The 18708-nt window shown below is 49.9% G+C and overlaps 1 protein-coding gene across 2 annotated transcripts in view; it reads right to left on the bottom strand.

Annotated features, from left to right (window-relative positions):
• Positions 1 to 6583: 6583 nt before the first annotated feature.
• LOC130550862 (LON peptidase N-terminal domain and RING finger protein 2-like) overlaps positions 6584 to 18708 on the bottom strand; it is a 40541-nt gene continuing 28416 nt past the window's right edge. For both annotated transcript variants that reach the window (XM_057328378.1, XM_057328377.1), the window contains 4 exons: positions 8044 to 8166; positions 7787 to 7948; positions 7450 to 7612; positions 6584 to 6808 (listed from right to left, as the gene is read on the bottom strand). In XM_057328378.1, coding sequence (XP_057184361.1) covers positions 6702 to 6808; positions 7450 to 7612; positions 7787 to 7948; positions 8044 to 8166 — 555 coding nt within the window. In that variant the 3' untranslated portion in view covers positions 6584 to 6701. The remainder of the gene's footprint in view (positions 6809 to 7449; positions 7613 to 7786; positions 7949 to 8043; positions 8167 to 18708) is intronic.

Below are 18708 nucleotides of genomic sequence, written 5' to 3'. Positions count from 1 at the left end.
TTTTCTAAATACTCAGAAGATGATAGGTTCTCAAGACAAACCCCATTCTGTCGGTTCGACACAACGTCGAGAGACCGACAGAAAGGGAACCTCAGTTCCCTGATGGTTCCTATGGAAAACGCCACAACACTGTGCCCTGTCACAATCTCTAGCGAAGCGACGGTGACTGGCCTGGGCGTGTCAGCCGTGAGCGCTACCGCGAAATTGTAACCTACCAGTGGGTAGGTAGGGGGTCCCAGAGCTTTTCTTGAAAGGTGGGAAGGCCCCTGCCTTGGGCCTCACAAGCGGCGGCCTTGTTTCTCTAACAGCGAGAAGCTGCCCGGTACCGTAAGGTTACTGGGTAAGCGCTACTTCCTCAAATGGGGGATGCGCTACAGACACCACTTCCTACCGCAGGGAGGAGTTTAGTGGAGATACCAACATGGTCTCAGGGTTAGGGGAGAACTCATGGGAGAAAAGTGCGGAATGAAGGAGTTAACCGCAAGGTGGAGGACCACCTAGGGAAGGTTATGGGTTACCAAGGTGGGAACCAATCATGAGGATACATCAGACGGAACCGCCCTGCTGGGGGGTTACAACGTCCGGTAGCACTAGGTCCGGTTAGAGCTATGTTGTGGATAACTCAGTTGGTACCCGGCCTAAGGGGCAGGGCTGCTCTGCCCAGCTTGCCCGCAGGAGGTGCTTGCTTAGTGATGGATGGAGTGCCTGTTCTTCAACCAGTGGGGGAAGAAGGGAGGCTAGTTTAGTACGCTGACCCCCCTAAAAGAAAGGGGGGGAAGGTACTGTCATAGGCGTACACCCTACCGGCCGCCGGTATTGCCTGATGCCCTGCAAGACTCGAGCTGATACTGGTTTTATGCGGAGACTGTAGGACCTCGCGAAGGTGATGGGTGTAGCCCAACCCGCAGCTCTGCAGATGTTTGCCAGAGAGGCGCCTCGAGCCAGTGCCCACGAGGAGGCTATACTCCGTGTGAAGAGAGCTCTCACTCAGTGGGCGCGGGCGATCATAGGACAGGTACACCGTAGTGATGGCGTCCATGATCCAGTGTGCCAATCTCTGTTTGAGACAGCCCTCCCTGCTGATCTCCAAAACAGACAAAGAGCTGCTCAGAACTCCTGCGGCTCTGCGTGCGGTCCAAGCAGAGGCGCAATGCGCGTACTGGACACAACACGGATGGGGTTGGGTCTTCCTCCCCGGTGGGGAGCGGCTGTAAGTTCACCCCCTGGTGTCTAGGGGGAGTGGTGGGAACTTTGGGCACATAGACGGGCTGGGGTCTCAGGATAGCGTGAGAATCACCGGGCCCGAGGTCTAGGCAATCTGTGGACACGGAGAATGCTTTTAGGTCTGCTACCCTCTTGAGCGCCATCCAGAGAGCCGTCTTCATCACGAGGTGAGAAAGAGCGGCATCTCCGAGGGGCTCCAGGACCGCATCAAGGTCGCAAGGCAGTAGCCTTCCCGCGCTCCTTAGGAACCAAATGATCAGGTTGTGCTGTCCTAGAGACTTACCAGCAACTGGGTCGTGATGAGCGGCAACAGCGGCTACATACACATACACAGTGTGGAAAAGGAGAGATTACTCTAGAGTCTCCAGGAGGACAGCACGTTCCCGATCGAGCAACTCCGCGGGTCTTCTCTTCGAGAAGAGCACCAGGATGAGAAGAGGCACCACTTACACTTCTTAACTGCCGCAGGGGGTAGGCCACTCAGGATCTCCTCGTCCCATCCAGGGGCCAGACATGGAGGTTCCAGAGGTCTGGCCTGGGATGCCATAACGTGCCCTTCCCCTGGGAAAGCAGGTCCTTCGTCAGGGGAATTGGCCAGGGGGGAGCTGTCGTCAAGAGCATTAGCTCCGAGAACCGTCCATCGCCCCGACACTGCGTGCCCGTTGCACACGGCACCCCAACCCTGCAGGGAGGCATCTGTCGTCACCACGACGCGCCTCGTGACCTGCCCAAGAGGGACCCCCATCTGTAGAAAGGTCATTGAAGACCAAGGGGTTAGGGTGCATCGGCATAATGTAATCACATACATAATGTAATCACCATCCGCCTGCTGCCGGTGTGCCACTCTCTCCAGGGAACTTGACTCTGTAGCCAGTGTTGGAGCGGTCTCATGTGCATCAACCCGAGGGGTATCACCACCGCTGAGGATGTCATGTGCTCAGGAGCCTCTTGTTTCAGGGGGCCCGCTGACTGCTTGAAATATTCCAGGCAGTTCAACACTGACTGAGCGCGCTCTGTAGTCAGTCGCGCTGTAATGGAGACAGAGTTGAGTTCCATACCAAGAAAGAGGATGCTCTGCACAGGGGAGAGCTTGCTCTTTTCTCGGTTGACCTGTGGTCCCAATCGATCTAGGTGCCGAAGCTCTAGGTCCCTGTGTGTATACATAACAGATGTCGCGAGTGTGTCAAATGAGCCAGTCGTCGAGATAGTTTAGTACCCGCACACCTCTCTTCCTGAGGGGAGTGATGGCGGCTTCCACGATCTTCGTGAAGACTCGTGGGGACAGGGACAGACCAAAAGGGAGGACTCTGTACTAATATGCCCGACCCTCGAAAGCGAACCGTAGGAACGGGCGATGATGAGGGAGAATCGAGACATGAAAGTAAGCGTCCTTCAGGTCGATTGCCATGAACCAATCTTGACATCTTATAGATGCCAGGATGCGCTTCTGCGTGAATATCCTGAACGGCAGCTTGAGTAGGTGCCTGTTCAGGGTACACAGATCTAGCAACCCCCTTTTTGGGACGATGAAGTACGGGCTGTAAAACCCGTTGAACATCTCGGCTAGAGGGCTGTTGGGACGGGGCAGGAACCGTCCCGGATTGACCAAATAGCGATGGAATGGCCGAAGGTATTCTCAATCTCCCTGGGGTCTTCCCATGAGGGCCGCTTCGGCTTCCGCCGCGGCTGCTGACAGGGTGGTGGTCTCCTCTTCGAGTCTTCTTCCGGGAGGCCGCCTGAGTGGGGGGCGCTGAAACCGGAAGGAGTCGAAGAGGACCAGGGCTGCTGGGAAGCAGACTGTGCACGGGATCTCGACGGACAGAGGGCGGCCGAATCGCGTCGGGGGAGGATATGCTTGATATCCTCTGTCTGCTTCTTTACTGTTGAGAACTGCGGCTCGACAGTATCACCAAACAGCCCCCCCTTGCAAGATGGGTGCGTCGAGAAAGCGAACTTTCTCGGCATTACCCATCTGTGCAAGGTTCAGCTAGAGCCAGACGGTCTTACCCTCGTGGAGCTCTCTCAATGCCTTAGCCTGCAGGATGGCCATAGCATGGAGAGAGGGGACAGCTTGGCCCGCAGCAGAGAAAGCTCTCGACACCTAAGATTCCTCATGCACTTCCGGGAAAACACGGCACTGGGGGCGAGTGCGGCTTGGAGCCGCTCTCAAACCCGGGGTACCATGCATCCAGCCACGAGCGTTGGGAGAGGCAGTGTGGTGCACTGCAACCTAATGCCGGCGGCCCGGGAAAGCATGGCTGACATTTTGACGTCCGCTTTTTCCTGGGCTCGACCCCCCGAGGGAGGGAGCTCCGAAGAATCGTCGGAGTCAGATGCCAGTAAGTCACCCTCTGATGCTGCAACGGACATCTCATCATCACGCACCGTTTCCGAATACGTGGTTGAGGAACAAGACGGTGGGGGACCGTCTCATGGGGAACGGTCAGACGAGCGAGACGAGGTGCGAACGGTCCGCGAGCCGGTGGCTGACGGACTAGCGCTCACAGTAATCCTCATATCACCGTCGCTGTTCGGCGTAGCGGACGGCAGGGCCGTAGCCACTGCTGTCACGGAACGGGAAGCAGACGAGGTGGTGGCTGAGTCCCGTGGGAACACAGCCACCCATGACGCAACGTCTGAATCGTCAACCGCCCGCAGTGCGGGCAGGACGTATCCACAAGGGCTGCCCCAGCGTACTGGAAGCAGACCTCATGTCCGTCCCCCTCATCGATGAGTGTGTTGCACCCACGAGAACAGCGGAACATGCCACGCTGGAGAAATTTGCTCTTTTAGAGAAAAAACTTGAACACTTCTAGAACCACCGAGACGCCCAGGGGAAGTCACTTCAGGAAGGGACAGTCCGCTGCACCACGTCGTAGAACCGGCAGTCTTGTAGTTGCTATCTTGTAGCGAAGTCTGTTGATCATGAGCGAAGGCTCCGAAGAACAAAAGATGATTGAATGAGGCACGCCGTCTCCCTTTTATACCCGGATATCCGGGGGCGGAGTCCGGCATGCAAATTTCATTCGCCAATTTCATTGGCCTTTTCTAAGAAGTCAGAAGCGATTGGTTCTCAGGGACGAACCCCATCTGTCAGCTCGACACAACGTCGAGAGACCGACAGAAAGGGAACTAGAGATCCGATCAGATATACAGATCAGGGCTCTAGACTAACGTTTTGCACTGGTTGCACTGGTGCGCCTAACCTTTTTTCTTAGGTGCACCAGCACAAAAGTTAGGTGCACCCAAATTTTTGACCGCATCGCATGTAACACCGCAGATTTACAAGTTCACTTTTTTTTTTAATCGCTGTCCATATAGGCAATATTGACTTGTAAATGATTAACGAACAATCTGGTCAACATAAAGTTTTTTATTTGAAGCACAATTCTACAAGAAAGCAGGGCTCTAGACTAACACTTGAGAGAGGTGGCACTGGTGATACCAAGTTATTCAGTTGGTGGCACCAGCCCTTAATTTGATAGCACCAGAGTCGCGGGGTGAGGTAAGAAAAAATAATCACTAAAACGTCATTAAAATGTGTTTAATACATTAATAAATCAATTAGAAATTAATACAAATCATTGTTTATGATTTAATTATTTTTATTGTATATGTAAACTCTCTTTCAACACTTTACCATATTTAAAGCACATCTTTCTTAAAGCTACTTTCTTCCTTTATTTGTTGTGAACGACTCCTATAAGAGAACACAATTCCTTTAATATCAGTGAGTGTTTTTGGGCCCGTCCGTTGTTGTTTGATGAACATTATAAACATAGATCTTTATTATGCTCCTGCCCCTTTAAGAGCTCGCGCAATATACTGGAACACGTGTTTTGTTTCCCAACTGTTTGGTCACGAAACAAACTGAATACCTTTACAAGGTTTCTTGTTAATATGGGAATTTTTAGGTTATTTTGTGTTAATATGTCCGTTTCAGAGTAAGAAGGTGTGAAAGAGAACTCCGTTTAGTATTTTGTGCTCTGACTCTCTGGGCGCGCGCATCTCAAACAACCCGCAAGACCTGAAGGCTTTTAGTGATTATTCTTCATGAAAGCTGCATTGATACATGTTTGGCTTCTATCAATAGCGACTCACAAATAAACAGTATTGAGCGTGATGTATAATGTGTTGTATGCTTTGCAGTATTGTTAGAGATCTTTATACAATAGTTTAGTGCATAAAGTTTAAACACACGTTTCGTGCATTAGCTTCACATGCATACAATACTTGCAACACATTTCGTTATCTTTGCTGTTTTGTACCTTAGCAGGGGAAATTCTTGTATTCTGCATATTTATTTCAGTTGCAAGATTGAGCGCTTCACTCGTCTGCTCTTTCGGTCCTTCGCCTCTTACCCATAACCCGCAAATTATGTCTTTGGGAGCAGGGCCACTGATAGATAAGAGAATGGTTGAAGGAGGGGAGACGAAAATGAGTGACTGAATGCGCAGCTTGCGCAATATAACATTTCTGCGCATTAAATTTATAATACGCAAAAATTATATATTGATCAGTTTGACAGTCGCACCGGTGCGACCATTAAGAAAAACAGGCAGGAAAAATAGTCGCAAAATGAGACCATTTAGTCGCAGTCTAGCATGTCGGAGCATTGGTAATGATTTTCGGACGGATCAGGCCTTAACTTAACATTCTTAATGAAAAAGTTGTCAATCGTTCTTTTCATCTTCTCTCATCATCCGCGGCTACATCCACTCTGTTTATCTGACGGGCCTAGGCTACTCACCTCTCTGTCCGACTGCAGCACAGCATTTTCAAACGTACACACACATACAGGAATATCTGGACCACGGCCAATCAGAGGGGGGCCCTTCACTATCTCTGATTGGTTTAGACCACGATATGGGCCTAATGTGTCTGTTGTTGAACCACAGGGAGACTTTCGCAGAGACTTTTTATTCCCCTCGAACGGCTGGTCGCACCGGTGCGACCTCAGATTTTTTTTAGTCGCACCATTGAGAAATTAGGTCGCACTCTAGAGCCCTGCAGATGCAGAAACCATTTGATGTTGACAAGTGTAGTCCGATCTGCTTGTTCGGATCACAGAGATCACATGTTTATGACAAATGTAAATGCAGCCTTTGACTGTGTCAGCTTTAGCGCTATAGCTTAGCATCAGTGTAAACAGCTGCAACATAGTCTATGATCCCTTTTCAAGAAAACATGATGTAAATAAGTGCACTCCGTATAGACACTTTAGACCAAGTGTACGCACTTTTACTGGAGTGAGTTAAGTACTGAAGTTTTATACACATTTAATCAAAAATTCCACTTTCATGAATGGAATTAAGCACTCAAATCACATCTTAAAAGTTCAACAAAAAGTACAGATACCTTTTTTAGTGCGTGCGCTGCTTTTAAACACTTTCCAGTGGCATGCTGCATTTGAACGTTTTAATGACAGTGAGAAGTGTGAGGTGCATGATAATTACTCTTTAGAGAAATAAACAATATTACCTCATGCAGAGAGAACATTCAAAGTCTGCACTGTCCAACAGCTTCAATGGAACCTGCCTTTCTTCAGAAAGAGTAGGCAGAGATTTGAATGACAATGCCTCATCTGGGAGCCAAATAAGGCAGGAAGAAAAAGACAGTTAGGCCTTTTCAAAACAAACAAAATATAGCTTCAAGCAGCAATGACAAAGCAGCCCGAGTACAAGTGGCACCGCCATATGTTGGTTCTGGGAAAGCAATGCATGGTGGACATGTATTTAGGTTGTCGAATATAAGAGCCAAGACTGTTGTGTCACTTTCTTGGCATTGTTTGGATTAAAGTTTCAGTTTTTTTAAACTGCACAAATGTTTGAACAAAATACAACCAACTAAACACTAGACACAACTAACCGAATCAAAATGTTAAACAAATATATTTTAGATTTGACTTATGTATAATTAAGATTGAAAAATAAAACCATAAGTGTTTCTGGACCAGCGTTTAAATCTTGCAAAGTGATCTATAGTAAAATTAGTGTGATTGGTGTTTGAGTCAATGAGAACTGTACTCATGTATTGAGTTTCATACATGCACGTACTGTAAATGCATACACCCGGTTAACAGCACATTTACTTATCATTTAAAGGAGGAGCTGCAGAGCAGTAATTTTAAAACAATCATAAAGAGTGCTTGGGCTCCAATAATCCATAGAAGAACAATGAGGTCCTATGCACTTTCAGGCATGGCTTTTATCTACATTCTCAAACCTCTTTTGCGCTGTTTGTTGGGCATCTGAAAGTCATTTGGATCTTCTGTCCATTTCCTCTTAAGGGCTAACGATACAGAAGAGATGCCAATAGAGTTAACATTGTTTTCAGTCCGGTTTAAAAAAGAGGAACTCCCATCTTGGAATTTACTGCAACTGGATTCCTAACACAAAGCACAAAAACAACAGTTTAGATATTTGCTTATTCATTCCTTTCTGGTGAAGTAAAGCCTTTAAAAAAACTATGATAATCCTATCATCAAACATTAACTGTAATAATCACAATCAAACATCTTTGCAAATGCTGAAACTGATCTGTGTGTGAACACTGCAGTAACCTTGGAGCTGCCTGCTTTGTCGCCATCTCTATAAAGAGGGGAGTGAAGAGAACTGAGGAGGGATGAGGGTTTGACTCGGGGGGAGGAGCCAGCCAGAAGAGGTTGCTGGGATGTGCCCAAACCATCGTTCACAAACACTGAAGTGAACATGTCACTCAGGATCTGTTAAAACACACATGGCCATAAACCACACAAGTTGACATCCCAAAATCAAGAGAACGACTCTCAGAAGAACATATACATTTAGAGTGATGTACCTTCTGAGCATCCAGTTTTACGGTGATCCAGTCAGCTTTTAGAGCCACGCAGTATAAATACTCCCTCAGAGCATCTTCACTTTGACCTATGCTTCTAAAAGCTGTGGCCTTAATGTAGTGAGCCTGGAAAAAAAACAAATAGTAGAGTGACTGGACAGATGACACTTAGGCCACATTCACACAGCAACAGAATATGATTGTCAGTCCTGTATTTGAGCCGTCAATATGGCTGTGTTTGCATGCAATTCGGTTATTCATGGGAGTGACATTCTAATCAAACTCAAACCTATACATTTACGAAACTCACAATCACATTTACAGAGAACCCCTGTTGTGTGACCTGAACTGTACTGAACAGCTGCTTGTCTGTCACATCACCTGTCGCTCTATTATGGTGAAGTGCATGAAAATGACTGCACACTGTGCAGCAAGATGTGCATGATAAAATGTCTTTAGAAATATTTGTTGCAATTTAGTTGTTTACCAGTAGATGGCAGCAGGATCTTGCATAAAGTAATGAGTGAGACTTCCTGACAAGTGGTTGGCTTGGCATAATGTGATTCAAGCTGCAAATAAGTTTCATTACTGTATGTTTACAAGTAAGAGCTTTTCACAACACACATGTGACACAACATGAGAAAACATGAGTTTTGTCAAAAATCAGTTTGTATTTAATATACTGTAAGAGAGCACTAAAGATGTTCCAAATCATCTTAGGAAATGCTCTGAGTTTAGTTAAATGCATTGTAAACACAAAACTCTGCAGGTTCAATTTAGTTTGCATGGTCCATTATTATTAAATAAGTTGTGTAGGCTACATTGACATTGGGACTAGATAACATTTACAGAAATGCTTGTCTTCTGTGATTGTCTATCATTTAGTCTCTGTGTGTACAAAGTATATTGCAAAGATATCTACTTATGATAATAATTAAAAACATTGATTTAAATATAGGCATTAATATAAATTTTATGAATAGTATATAATCATATACAAAGTAACTAATAACTAGCTACTTGAAAAGAATTTTCATTGCATACTTTACTTTTACTTGAGTAAATTTTAAAATAGTTACTTGAAGATTTTTGCTACTCTACCCACCTCTGGCAGAAAGTAATTAAACGCCTGACAGAAATGACACATGCTGACGTGTCTGGTTTTACTCATGCGCAGGTCATGGATGTACGCATTTTCAGACATCTCAGTGTGGATGGGCAGCGTTTGGAAACGCCTGTAAACGCTAGTGTGGACGAAGAGCATTTTGAAAATGAAAACTCAGTTTTCAAATGAAAACACACTAGTGTAGACAGAGTCTAACAGCATCCCTCTGATCTTTAGAAGGTCAATTGGTGACTTTTGGGAAGGAAGTGGGCGTTGTGGCAGCAATAAATTCCAGGTATTTTTTTCCAACCCTACAGGGCATCTGAATAAAAATATTTTATAAATATTTTTCTGCTGTTCTTGTAAAACAGTAAATGTGTAAATTAATGGACAGCTAGGGATGCAACTAACGATTATTTTGATAATCGATTATTTTTTTATTAATCTGATAAAAGGTTTAATTAGATCTTTTGCTTATAACTAAATCAGAGACGGGAAAAGTATACACAAATGTACTCATTAGCCTTCTCTCAAAATGTTGTGGATGTCTCCCTAATTAACACACCACCCTTACAGAAAAAACACATGAATTTCACGTTTTTCACATGTGATCACATGTATACAACATGTGTTTAACATGTGCAAAAAAACACGTCTGATCACATGTGAAATGTGTGTTTTTGGAACATTTTGGTGTGAATTCCATGTGAATTCCCACGTGAAACCCATGGGATAACATGTAAAAACCCATGGGATGACATGTGCAACATGTGGTGACGTGAAGAACATGTGATCACATGTGGAGACATGTCGCATATGTTATCCCATGGGTTTCACGTGGGAATTCACATGGAATTCACACCAAAATGTTCCAAAAACACACATTTCACATGTGATCACATGTGTTTTTTGCACATGTGAATTTCGTGTGTCTTTTCTGTAAGGGCAAGGCTGATGAGTTGATTCAGGTGTGTCATATTAGAAGCAGGCAACAATAGTCTCTCCCAAATGTGGGAGGGAGGGGACTGATGGCCAAGGAAATATTTTTTTGTGGCATGAAAAGTGAGATATTTGTCATTCAAATGTAGTAAAGTACAGTAAACAGTATCCAGAAAAAATATATACTAAAGTATAGTATAGATACTCAAAAAGTGTACTTAAGTACAGTGCAAATAAATGTACTTCATTAATTCCCACCTCTGAACTTAATAAACCCCCCAAATCAGGGTATTTAGCCACAAATTTGGTTTTACTAATATAATCTTTAATTTAGTCATTTAAAACACCTCTCCCCTTTAAACTGCACGGCTTGAAGAGATGCATGCAAAACACGTCTGACTTAAAAACTTTGCACCTCGCGTTGCACGGAGAGACACGTTTGACTTTAAAACTGCGCAACTTGTGCCGCACGGAGAGAAGCATGCACGGAGAGACACGTCTGACTTTAAAACTGCACACCTCGCGCTGCACGAAGAAACACGTTTGACTTTAAAACTGCGCAACTTGTGCTGCACGGAGAGAAGCATGCACGGAGAGACACGTCTGACTTTAAAACTGTGCACCTCGCGCTGCATGGAGAGACACGTTTGACTTTAAAACTGCGCAATTTGTGCCGCATGGAGAGACATGTCTGACTTTAAAACTGCACAACTTGTGCCGCACGGAGAGAAGCATGCACAGAGAGACACGTCTGACTTTAAAACTGCGCACCTCGCGCTGCACGGAGAGACATGTCTGACTTTAAAACTGCACAACTTGTGCCGCACGGAGAGAAGCATGCACAGAGAGACACGTCTGACTTTAAAACTGCGCACCTCGCGCTGCACGGAGAGACATGTCTGACTTTAAAACTGCACAACTTGTGCCGCACGGAGAGAAGCATGCACAGAGAGACACGTCTGACTTTAAAACTGCACACCTCGCGCTGCACGGAGAGACACGTCTAAAATTGTCATTTTAAAAGGGAAGAAGACGCGCTTGATTTATAACTGCATAGCAAAAGTGACGTCACAGACAAACTAATCGATAATGAAATTCGTTGACAACTATTTTCATTATCGATTATTATCGATTTTATCGACTAGTTGAGTTGTTGCAGCCCTATGGATAACAATAATAATTTAGGGGTGACCCCAAATAGTCGAAGATCCGATGCTTCGATAGGAGGAGCCCGATTCGACTACCAATCTCACAGTCGAATATTTCTTAGAGCCATTATGCAACGGGGATCATGCAAGTTTGGGTATACAGGCAGTGGCGTAGCAGACGGGCACGCACTGCTCTGCCATAAATATTTATTATAATATTATTTTTGACTCCACACGCGTCTCCCAAAACTAGGGGTGTAACGATACTTCGTAGTACAATATTTCGCGATACAAAAATGTTATGATGCGCATCCGATATTTTACGATGTGTTGAATTATATTCGTTGAGCGGTCAAGACGCTACCTACTCTGCGTCAGCGCATCACGTGTGCTTATCTCACATATGCAGTAGAGAAAAATCTCTGGGAGAAGGGGAAGCACAAGAAATAATCTGTCTCCACGTAGTTTACAAAGAGTCTCATTTTCCTTCACAATCACCGGTAAAACAGTAAACTGGAGCGGATCACGAAACTACAGACTAAAAGAAGGTCAAAATTTGTTATGGGTGGATTAATTCATGTTTTTTCATCACAACGCCCACTTGCAGAGCGCCGAGTTAACCACGGCTACTTATTTACATTCTGCAGAATACACGGAATAGAAAAATCTCTTATGGTTGACATTTTATTCCGCGGTAACTGCATATTCCGTCATACCGCTCAGCCCTATCTGTAAGTATTGTCTTTATGTTTTTATTATTGCTGTCAATCGATTAAAAAAATAATCTAATTAATCTTAATTTTTTTCTGCGATTAATCACGATTAATCGCACATAACATTAATGTTTTTAAATATACTTTTACATTCTAATAATTTCACATTCAATTAGGGCTGTGACGGTGGCCGTGACAACCGCACCACCGCGGTGGTAAAGTGCCATGACGGTGGCGAACTGCCACATGCGGTAGTGCACGTCACTCTGACAAATATAGGTGTAATAAATATGAGAGTTGCGATAACGATTGCTAGTTGTAGCCTTTCAGTTGTGGATGGTTTTATTTAAAAGATTTTACATTAACAGAAATTATTGGCATACGTTTCCGTTGGTGCGTTCAAGCGCGGGCCTGCACGGCAAAAAAAAATGGAGGGAACGAGACGTTGTGTCGAACCGACAGATGGGGTTCGTCCTTGAGAACCAATCACTTCCGACTTCTTAGAAAAGGCCAATGAAAATTGGCAAATGAAATTTGCATGCCAGACTCCGCCCCCGGATATCCGGGTATAAAAGGGAGACGGTGTGCCACATTCATTCACCTTAGTTCTGAGGAGCCTGAGACCTCTCACGACTGCTGCAGTGGACAGCACGTGTTGTGGCAAGAGGACACAACATCTCCATCAGGGAACCGAGGTTACAAATGTAACCGAGACGTTCCCTTTCTGTCGGTCTCTCGACGTTGTGTCGAACCGACAGATGGGGTTCCAATGGAAAACGCCATAACACTGTGCCCTGTCACAATCTCAACGAAGCGACGGTGACTGGCCTGGGCGTGTCAGCCGTGACGCTACCGCGAAATTGTAACCTACCAGTGGGTAGGTAGGGGGTCCCAGAGCTTTCTTGAAAGGTGGGAAGGCCCCTACCTTCGGCCTCACAGGCGGCGGCCTTGTTTCTCTAACAGCGAGAAGCCGCCCGGAACCGTAAGGCCACTGGGTAAGCGCTACTTCCTCAAGCGGGGGATGCGCTACAGAGACCACTTCCTACCACAGGGAGGAGACTAGTGGAGATACCAACATGGTCTCACCGATGGGGGAGAACTCATGGGAAGAAAGTGCGGACTGAAGGAGTTAACCGCGAGGTGGAGGTCCACCTAAGGAGGTCATGGGTTACCAAGGTGGGAACCAGCATGAGGATACATCAGACGGAACCGCCCTGCTGGGGGGTTGCAACGTCTGGTAGCACTAGGTCCGGTTAGAGCTATGTTGCGAATAACTCAGGTGATACCCGGCCTAAGGGGCAGGGCTGCTCTGCCCAGCCCGCCCACAGGAGGTGCTTGCTAGTGATGGATGGAGTGCCTGTTCTTCACCCAGTGGGGGAAGAAGGGAGGCTAGTAGTACGCTGACCCCCTAGGGTCAGGTACTGTCATAGGCGTACACCCTACCGGTCGCCGGTCTTGCCTGATGCCCGCAAGACTCGCCGACCGGTTTTACGCGAAGGCTGTAGGACCTCGCGAAGGTGATGGGTGTAGCCCAACCCGCAGCTCTGCAGATGTCTGCCAGAGAGGCGCCTCGAGCCAGTGCCCACGAGGAGGCTGTACTCCGTGTGGAGAGAGCTCTCACCCAGTGGGCGTAGGCGATCTTAGGACAGGTACGCCATAGTGACGGCGTCCATGATCCAGTGCACCAATCTCTGTTTGAGACAGCCCTCCCTGCTGATCTCCAAAACAGACAAAGAGCTGCTCAGAGCTTCTGCGGCTCTGCGTGCGGTCCAAGCAGAGGCGCAATGCGCGTACTGGACACAACACGGATGGGGTTGGGTCTTCCTCCCCGGTGGGGAGCGCCTGTAAGTTCACCACCTGGTGTCTCGGGGGAGTGGTGGGAACTTTGGGCACGTAGCCGGGCCGGGGTCTCAGGATAGCGTGAGAATAACCGGGCCCGAGTTCTAGGCAATCTGTGGACACGGAGAATGCTTGTAGGTCCGCTACCCTCTTGAGCGTCCTCCCGAGAGCCGTCTTCATCGTGAAGTGAGAAAGAGCGGCATCTCCGAGGGGCTCCAGGACCGCATCAAGGTCGTAAGAGGGTACGGAGCGTGGGTGAGGTGGTAGCCTTCCCGCGCCCCTTAGGAACCAAATGATCAGGTTGTGCTGTCCTAGAGACTACCAGCAACTGGGTCGTGATGAGCGGCAACAGCGGCTACATACACGTTCAGTGTGGAAGGGGAGAGATTATTCTCGAGTCTCTGGAAGGACCGCACCCACTTGATCAAGCAACTCCGCGGGTCTTCTCTTCGAGAAGAGCACCAGGATGAGAAGAGGCACCACTAGGCGTATCGTCACCTAGTGGCCAGGGCCCTAGCCTGAGTAGTGGTCTTAACCGCCGCAGGGGTTAGGCCACTCAGGATCTCCTCGTTCCGTCCAGGGGCCAGACATGGAGGTTCCAGAGGTCTAGCCCGTGATGCCATAACGTGCCCTTCCCCTGGGAAAGCAGGTCCTTCGTCAGGGGAATCGGCCAGGGGGGAGCTGTCGTCAAGAGCATTAGCTCCGAGAACCAAGTCCGGTTGGGCCAGTATGGCGCAACTAGTACACTTGATGCTCCTCTTCCCTGACCTTGCACAGGGTCTGTGCAATGAGGCTCACTGGGGGAAAGACGTACTTCCGCTTGTCCCACGGCCAGCTGTGCGCTAGAGCATCCGTGCCGAGGCAGGGAGTACCTTAGCGGGAAATGGGTGGTGTCCAGGGAGGCGAAGGGGTCTACCTGAGCCCGCCCGGACTGTACCCAATGAGCTGGCTGCGCGGGGGTGGAGTCGCCACTCTCCGCGAGGCGTCAACTGACGAGAGAGCACATCGGCTGTCTGGTTCAGGTCGCCTGGGATATGTGTGGCTCGCAGGGATCTGCTCACCTGCGGACTCCACAGGAGGAGGCGTCGGGCGAGTCGTGTTAGCTGCCGTAAGCGAACGCCACCCTGGCGGTTAAAAACGCTACGGCAGTTGTGCTGTCCGACCGGACCAGCACGTGCTTGTTCTGCACGAGAGGTTGTAACCCCTTCAGTGCGGGTAGCACATCCAACAACTCTAGGCAATTGATATGCCTGCGCAGGCGGGGGCCCGTCCATCGCCCTGACACTGCGTGCCCGTTGCACACGGCACCCCAACCCTGCAGGGAGGCGTCTGTCGACCCTGACGCGTCTCGCCTGCCCGAGAGGGACCCCTGTCCGTAGAAAAGGTCATTGAAGACCAAGGGGTTAGGGTGCGTCGGCAGAAAAGCGTAATCACCATCCGCCTGCTGCCGGTGTGCCACGCTCTCCAGGTAACTCGACTATGTAGCCAGTGTTGGAGAGGTCTCATGTGCATCAACCTGAGGGGTATCACCACCGTCGAGGATGCCATGTACCCAGGAGCCTCCTACCGCTGACTGCTTGAAATATTCCAGGCAGTTCAACACTGACTGAGCGCAGTCGCGCTGTAATGGAGACAGAGTTGAGTTCCATACCAAAAAAGAGTATGCTCTGCACAGAGGAGAGCTTGCTCCTTTTCGGTTGACCTGTGGTCCCAATCGATCTAGGTGCCGAAGCACTAGGTCCCTGTGTGTACATAACAGATCTCACGAGTGTGTCAAATGAGCTAGTCATCGAGATAGTTTAGTACCCGCACACCTCTCTCCCTGAGGGGAGTGAGGGCGGCTTCCACGATCTTCGTGAAGACTCGTGGGGACAGGGACAGACCGAAGGGGAGGACTTTGTACTAATATGCCTGACCCTCGAAAGCGGACCATAGGAACGGGCGATGACGAGGGAGAAAGAGACATGAGAGTAAGCTTCCTTCAGGTCGATTGCCATGAATCCATCTTGACATCTGACAGATGCCAGGATGCGCTTCTGCCTGAGCATCCTGAACGGCAGCTTGAGTAGGTGCCTGTTCAGGGTACGCAGATCTAGTGACCCCCGCTCTTTTGGGGACGATGAAGTACGGGCTGTAACCCGTTGAACATCTCGGATAGAGGGACGAGCACGATCGCTTCCTCACCAGAGGGGTGGCGACCTCGGCCCGAAGCACAGGGCATCCTTGCCTCTGCTGAGGTTAAGAGGATGCCCCGAAACTTGGGCGGGCGTCCGGGGAGTTGGATCGCGTAGCCGAGATGGACTGTCTGGTTCAGGACGCCTGGGATCTGTGTGGCTCGCAGGGAGCTGATCACCTGCTGACTCCAGAGGAGGAGGCGTCGGGCGAGTCATGTCAGCTGCTGTGAGTGAAAGAATACGCCACAGCAGCTGTGCTGTCCGACCAGACCAGCACGTGCTTCCCTGCACGAGAGGTAGTAGCCTCCTCAATGCAAGTTGCACAACCAACAACTCTAGGCAGTTGAAATGCCAACGCAGGCGGGGGCCCGTCCACAGCCCCGACACTGCTTGCCCGTTGCACATGGCACCCCAACCTTGCAGGGAGGCATCCCAAAGGGGACCCCTGTCCGCAAGAAGGTCATGGAGACCAGGGGGTTAGGGTGTGTCAGAAGAAAAGCGTGTGACCATACGCCTGCTGCCGGTGTGCCACGCTCTCCAAGGAACTTGACTCTGCAGCCAGTGTTGGAGCGGTCGTATGTGCATCGACCCGAGGGGGACCCCCCCCGCCGAGGATGCCATGTATCCCAGGAGCCTCTTGTTACAGGGGGACCGCTGACTGTCTGATCTTCAGGCAGTTCAACACTGATCGGGCGCGCTAGTCAGTCGCGCTGCCTCTGGGAGGCCGCGAGGGTGCGGGCTTCCTCGTCGCGGGTCTCGCGCCCCCCCTCGATCCCCCTGAGGTGTTCCCATGACGTCGCTCGCCGCGGCTGCTGATGGGGAGATGGTCTCCTCTTCTGCTGTCTCCTCCAGGGGGGCCGCCTGAGTGGGGGGCGCCAGAGCTGGAGGGCGTGAAGAGGACCAGGGCTGCCGGGAAGAGACAGTGCACGGGACTCGAAGGCCGAGGCGGCCGAGTTGCGGCACGGAGGACTGCTTCTTGCTGTCGAGAACCCTCCGGGGGAGGCCGCGTGCGGGTCTCGCGCCCCCCCCCGAGCGGGGACGTGAGCGGGCCTGCTGCGGCTCGACAGTAACAGCAACCAGCCCCCCCTTGCGAGACGGGTGGCGAGAAAGCGGACCTTCTCAGCGTTACTCATCTGCGCAAGGATGGCCAGAGGAGTTTCTCATGGACCACAAGTGTGGACATCGTCCGACCCAGGGCCCGTGTGGTCACCTTGGTCGCCCGTAGAGCGAGGTCGTGGCGGCGCGGAGTTCCTGCATAAGCGCTGGGTCGGTCTTACCCTCGTGGAGCTCTCTCAACGCCCTGGCCTGGCATGGAGCCATAGCGTGGAGAGAGGAGGCAGCTTGGTCCAGCCGCAATGTAAGCTCTCGACACCAGAGATGCCGAGACACCACATGCTTTGGACGGGAGTCTAGGTCGAGCCCCCCCAGGTGGCCGGCACCTACGGGCACGAGTGCACCGCGGCGGCATACTCCACCTGGGGGACACCGACTGTATCCTCCAGCTGTCTCAACCTCGAGGGAAGAGAGGGTGACAGAACTTTGTTTGACGTGAAACGTGCCGGGAAGGGGCGTTCCAGGTCTTACAAAGTTCCTCATGCACTTCCAGTAAACACGGCACTGGGGGCGGGCGCGGCTTGGAGCCGCGCTCAAACCCGAGGCGCCATGTAGCCAGCCGCGAGCACCAGGAGAGGCAGTGCGGGCACTGCAACCCAACACTCACGGCGGCCCGGGAAAGCATGGCCGACATCTCGACGTCCGCTTTTTCCTAGGCTCGACCCCCCGAGGGAGGGAGCCCGAGGAATCGTCGGAGTCAGATGGCAGTACGTCACCCCCCGATGCTCCAGGAGACATCTCATCATCACGCATCGTGTCCGAATACGTGATTGAGGAATAAGACGGCGGACCGTTTTTTTTGGGGAACGGTCAGACGAGCGAGACGAGGTGTGAACGGTCCGTGAGCCCGTGGCTGGCGGATTATCGCTCACAGTAATCCTCATATCACCCTCGCTGCTTGCCGTAGCGGACGGCAGGGCCGTAGTCCTGCCGCCACGGAACGGGGAGCAAACGAGGTGGTGGCTGAGTCCTGTGGGAGCACAGCCACCTGTAACGCAACGTCTGAATCGTCGCCGCCCGCAGTGCGGGCAGGACGTATCCACAACGTCTGCCCCAGCGAACTGGAAGCAGGCATTGTGTCCGTCCCCCTCCTCGATGAGTGTGTTGCACCCATGAGAACAGCGGGACAAGCCACGCTGGAGAAATTTGCTCTTTTAGAAAAGGAAATTTGCTCGAACACCTCCGGAACTGCTGAGACGCCCAGGGGAGAGTCACTGCAGGAAAGGACCGTCCGCTGTCCACGTCGTAGATTCCAGCAGAAAGAATGATCACCAAGATCGTAGAGAAGCTCATCAGATGCTTAGGCTCTGAAGAACCAAAGGTGAATGAATGAGCACGCCGGCTTCCCTCTTATACCCGGACATCCGGGGAGGAGCCCGGCATGCAAATTTCATTCGCCAATTTTCATTGGCCTTTTCTAAATACTCAGAAGATGATAGGTTCTCAAGACAAACCCCATTCTGTCGGTTCGACACAACGTCGAGAGACCGACAGAAAGGGAACTCAGGTTATTCTGCGGGTTTTGCAATGGATCTTGTTGTGAAATGAACAGATACGTAAAATCAAAACTGGCTATGACCCTCTTGCTTAGTGTCGGAGCGCGCGCAGGTTTTGCCGCGGTTGCGGAGAGACATCTC

Source organism: Triplophysa rosa, unplaced genomic scaffold (assembly GCF_024868665.1).
Source record: "Triplophysa rosa unplaced genomic scaffold, Trosa_1v2 scaffold454, whole genome shotgun sequence".
Lineage (NCBI taxonomy): Eukaryota > Metazoa > Chordata > Actinopteri > Cypriniformes > Nemacheilidae > Triplophysa > Triplophysa rosa.
The sequence above is the reverse complement of the archived record's forward strand: the minus strand, read 5'-3'. Positions and strand labels throughout refer to the sequence as shown.